At 39.5% G+C, this 5,507-nt stretch overlaps 1 protein-coding gene across 1 annotated transcript in view; it reads right to left on the bottom strand.

Annotated features, from left to right (window-relative positions):
• The window catches only part of oca2 (oculocutaneous albinism II), a 403,227-nt gene extending 398,055 nt beyond the window's left edge, over positions 1-5,172 (bottom strand). The window contains exon 1 of the mRNA XM_048598233.1: positions 4,919-5,172. Within this exon, the coding sequence (XP_048454190.1) occupies positions 4,919-5,172 (254 nt within the window). The remainder of the gene's footprint in view (positions 1-4,918) is intronic.
• Positions 5,173-5,507: the final 335 nt, after the last annotated feature.

The raw sequence follows: 5,507 nt of genomic DNA, 5'->3' as shown, positions 1-5,507 counted from the left end.
AGAAATTCAGAAATTTTCTGAAGAAGGGTCTAGGCCCGAAACGTCAGCCTTCCTGCTCCTCTGATGCTGCTTGGCCTGCTGTGTTCATCCAGCTCTACACCTTGTTATCTCAGATTCTCCAGCATCTGCAGTTCCTACTATCTCAACTTTCAAGCAGTTTTGCAAAAAAATGGAGCCACATTGTTAAGACTCACGTTTGGAAAGTTAAACGTTCTAACAGCTGAATTGAACAGAAGTGAAAAACTTGTAAGAGCAACTTTGAGTTAATGCCTCCATCTGAGCATGGGCAGGAGACAGTGACTGTGACAGTGCTCAGAGATAATGTACATGTGAGAATAGGTGACCTAGAATGAGCAGAAGATAAGCACAGGTTCTCATTCCCAAAGGAGAGCTGAACATTCCAATTAAAGGCAATATCACAGCAGGATGCTTAACAAATAGGAAAAGCTCCCCTAATTTATATACATGTCCCAAAGGGAAGTTTAAAATTTTTCAGAAATAAGGGCACTTGAATTTCTCAGGACGGAGATCACCAGACACTGAATCAAATGAAGCAAATGGCTGGTAAATGAAGTTGAGGAGCTGATAACACATGTTCAAATTGAATAGCACTATAAACTCAAGGGACTGAATACATCTGTTTTCTTATTCCAATGATGCACTGTATCATGAGTTATAACAGTTATTAGGCATGAGAAAAAATTAATAGGCTCCCCTCTTTTTAACCCACACCTCGGTCAGCTGCAACAAAGCTTTTTAATTCTTTACAGCACGCAGCTAATATCACACAAATTAAACATAGTACGAGCGGATATTAAGGATCCAATTACAAGTTATCTTTTGAAAGGAAAAGCAAGACAAATTTTATTGTTCATGAATTAAAGAAAAATGATTAATTGCAGTATTAAACATACAAAATTTAAAAAAGGGAATTTGCCCAGTTAAAAAGAAAGATAAAGAATAGGAAAGTTTTACAAAATAGTTCTTAGAATTTTTGAAGTGTCAGATTTTAACCTGAAACCACAGTTATTTAAATGATGGCTTGTATCCTTAGTAGTAGTGAAATTTACAGACTGTTATACATTCTCAGTGAATGAATATTTCTCCAATCGGCTTCTCACCAGTTGTTGAAAGTGAGAGAGAGAGCACGAGAGTGAGAGAGCGCACACGAGAGAGCAGAGTGAGAGAAAACCTTCCAGGTCTGCTGTTATGAATCTATTTCCTTCTCTCTCTCACTCTCTCTGCCCACAAACTGTTACCTGAAATACTGTTGCTTTGTGTATTTCCATGTCAGAATTCATTGTTTTTTTTCCCACACTGCAAATTCTGCAGATAACTTTCATCCCAGTCTGTGAAACTTCCAGGAATGTTGTGAATCAAATAGGCGTTCCAGAGCTAAATGACTGTTTCAGACATTTCGGACTGGTTCTTGTTCATTAATATTTTGTTCAAATGCCTCAACCTGTGCTCAGGTGATCATTGTTTTCAGTGCTTTTATTTTCTTTTCTTAAAACCTTTTAGTTTATGACAGGAGTCAAGTATAAAAACAAAAATCAGATGACAGAGATCAAATTGATGGTCCATTTTTAACCACTAGCATGGCACTATACCATTGACCTTGTCAATAAGCATAAAGTAACTGAGGCAGCAAAATGTACATGAGAGTGCCAATACTCATCAAATCTCCATCAAGTAATATTATGAGTACTTATTCTAAAACTCATCAAATCTCCATCAAGTAATATTATGAGTACATATTTTAATTCTTTTAAGATGTAGTTTTTGATATTGATCAGCAACAGTGTTTAATATGTACTGTTTTCCATTTGCTCAGTTGGTGGGATGGCTGGTGTGTGATGCAGAGTGATACCAACATCGTGGGTTCAATTCCTGCACCAACTGAAGTTGCTCTGAAGGAGCCTCCCTCTCAATCATTCCCCTCACCGGAGGCATTGTGACCTTCGGGTTAAATCATCTCTCTTTAATGAGAGAGCAGCCCCATGGTCTGGTAAGACCATGTGACTTCAACTTTTTATATTTTGATCCCAATAATTTCTGAAACAAAAAGAAATTAATTTACCAGCAACTGAAAACATTGCAAAACAATATTTCACATTTTAAGTCTTTTTTTATAACAAACTAAAATAATTATAGATTTGCTATTACTGAACAGGCAACTAATACTTAAAGCAGAGAAAAGGTAATTCCCGAGGAACTATCAACTAACTTTGTGATAAGTTTTTAATTTCACACCAAGTTCCCAGTAAATACATAACCTTAAAGTTTCATGGTGCTCCCAGCTTTTCAATAAGCTCCTTACACTGTACCACATCAAGGTGAAACTTCCAAAGTTTCTGTGAAAATTGTTTCACCCGGTGTTCCGTGTGTCCCCAAACTAGCTTCCAGTCTGGTGACTCCTTGTACTTCAACTTCCACAACACCAATCTCTTCAAACATAGAACTCTTTCTTACCAGCATTCTGTTCAGTGGCTAACATATAAATTTTAAAAACAATAGTTTTCATGGCAGCAGCTGACTTCTGTGTCTCTGCCTGCATTTTCATCCTCAAGGCAGGTAGCAAGAGTTGGGAAAGTCCATGATTTACCTGGCTACCTTGGGAGAATGTGGCTTATTGCTGGGGTGCCTTATTGCTGGGGAGGGTGGGTGCAGGCTGAGTTTTGCAATGGGAAAGAGCTTGGTGATAGCCACAGGGGTTACTTTCTTGAATACAAATGAACAGCTTCTTGGGTCATTTCAGAAGTCAACAACATTGATGTGGGTCTGGAGCGACATACAAGTCAGACCATATAAAGTCGGCAGGTTTTCTTCCCTAAAAGACATTAGTGAGGCAGAGTAGCTTCATAGTATCAGTGTCAGAAACAAACGTTCATTACTACCTCAGGATTATTAACCCAATAATATAACCACGATGTTACTGCACCATATGAGCACATTCTGTGTAAGTTTGGGTGTAGATGTGTTGTTGAAATGAGTATAAGGATGGTTAGGTCTCAGTTTGAGCACAGGTAGTTGAATGTATAAGTTCACCTCCATCATTATCTATTTAAATGACTCAACCATTCCAAACAACGGTGCCATCAATACTTCAAGGTAAATGCACTAGGTCATACTAGGCAACCAGTGGTCAAGGTTTACCAAGTCTACCTATCAATCAAGGTCAGCAATTTGGGAATGGAACAGGAGTGGTGCCAGTATAGCAGAAGTCTTAGTGGCAAGAGCTGTATTTCTTGTGTACAGGGTAAGGCATGTGTAAACTTCCCATCAATTCTGACACTTACTTGGCCATGGGGTGAACTGAGACCCATTTAGATCAAACGCTTTCTCAGGGAATTTCTAGGGTTTTTTTGTTTCACATAAGGAATCATCTAGTTGGAAAATGAAACATCACAAAACCTTGAAGTTGTCTATATGGACTTTAGTTAGGCCTTTGACAAGGGCTGACATGGCAAGCTAGTTATGAAGGTTTGGTTGCATGGGATCCAGGGAGAGTTAGCTAATTGGATTCAAAACGGCAGGAAGCAGAAGATGATGGTTGAAGGTAGTTTCTTGAACTAGAGGCCTGTGACTAATGGTGTGTCACACGGGTCGGTGCTGGGACTTTTGTTATTCATTATTTTCATAAATGAGCTGGATGTGGATGCACAAGGCATGATTAGTAATTTTGCAGATGATACAAAATTAGGAGATATTGTTGACAGTAAAGGAGGCTATCAAAAATTACACAGGGATCTTGAACAGATTGGGAAGTGGGCTGAGGATTGGCGAATGCAATTCAATACAGATAAGTGTGAGGTGTTGCACTTTGGAAAGTCAAACCAAGGTAGGACTTATACAGTAAATGGTAAGGTCCTGAGGAGTGTTGTGGAACAGAGGGACCTAGGAGTGCAAGTACATAGTTCATTGAAAGCGGCGTCACAGGTAGACAGGGTAGTGAAGAAGGCATTTAGTATGCTGGCCTTCATCGGTCGAGGCATTGAGTATTGGAGTTGGGACGTTATATTATAGTTGTGTAAGTCGTTGGTGAGGCCGCACTTGGAATATTGTGTACAGTTTTAGTCGCCGTGTATTGGAAAGGCATAGTTAAACTAGAAAGTGTGTAAAGAAGATTTATGAGGATGTTGCCAGGACTGGTAGGCCTGAGTTATAGGGAGAGGTTGACCAGGATAGGACTTTATTTTTTGGAACGTAGGAGAATGAGGGGTGACCTTATTGAGGTGCATAAAATCATGAGGGGCATAGATAGGATGAAAGCATATAATCTTTTTCCCAAGGATGGGGAATTGAAAATTAGAGGGCATAGGTTTAAGGTGAGAGGGGAAAGATTTAAGAAGGACCTCAGGGGCAACTTTGTCACGCAGAGAGTTGTGTGTGTATGGAATGGGCTGCCGGAGAAAGTGGTTGAGGCAAGTACAATAACAACATTTAAAAAGCATTTGGATAGGTACATGGATGGAAAGGGTTAAGACAGATATGGACCAAATGCAGTCAGCTGGAACTAGCTGAGTGGGCACCATGGTCAGTATAGACCAGTTTGGGCTGAAGGGCCTGTGTCCATGCTATATTACTCTATGGTTCTATAAGAGCTATTTATAATTAGAGCGAGTTAACAGCTGTCAGTAAACATTGCTCAGAAACCAGGATATTCAAGCAGCAATCAGGTATAGTTGTGGGAGGTTTGAGTGTTTATCACAGTTTATTACTTCACATCAAAATCAATGATCTGACTATAATTCCTTTTAATGGCATAAAAAGGAGGAGTGAGAATAAAGAATTGTCCCTTTCCACAAATTATGTACATTTCATATAAGGTATCAAATGTTGGCACAACAGAAATAATTATATTGATGACTCCTATACATTTACTTTATCATGTTAATAGCCAAAGCATCAAACTCACCACTCCTGTTGAATGACTGGGCTGAATTCTTCACAGTGGAGGGTGTACTGCTCACATGCTACAGCTCCATTCTGGTAGCAACCCTGTTCTCCATCCTGACTAGGCAGAAGCTCACAAAAGCCTTCCAGAAGCTTCAGATCCCCACAATCTCTGTTCTCAGCTGACACTTTGAGGTGGTCATTCACAGTCATTTGAGGGGGATCTGCCTTCCGTGCTAGTTCTATCTTGATCTGGCTTTTGTTGTCCAGGTGCATATTTCTCTAACAAAATAAAATGTAGATTGTGTCATCAAAGCAAATAAAGAAACAAAAACTGAGTCAATTTTAACTTACCACCAACTTGTCTAATTGCGAAGATCTGAGAACCTTTTTCACAGGATCACAAAATTCAATCAAGACAACATAGGCCTCTGTTCAGCTGTAGGGTTTGTGTTCTTCTGACACAAGTAGAGCTGAACCCTAGCCACCAGACTTTATCAAAGACTCTGTCCCAAGTTGGGTGTTGTTGGATTTAATTGTCTGTCAAAACAGGGGGTTGTTTAAAGCTGAGAAAGTCTAAGCTCAAAAGTATGAAGACTCAGTGGTTATCA

This window comes from Rhincodon typus, chromosome 6 (genome assembly GCF_021869965.1).
Source record: "Rhincodon typus isolate 14 chromosome 6, sRhiTyp1.1, whole genome shotgun sequence".
NCBI classification, from domain to species: domain Eukaryota; kingdom Metazoa; phylum Chordata; class Chondrichthyes; order Orectolobiformes; family Rhincodontidae; genus Rhincodon; species Rhincodon typus.
Note: the sequence above shows the minus strand (reverse complement) of the source record. Positions and strands in the feature narration are given on the sequence as shown.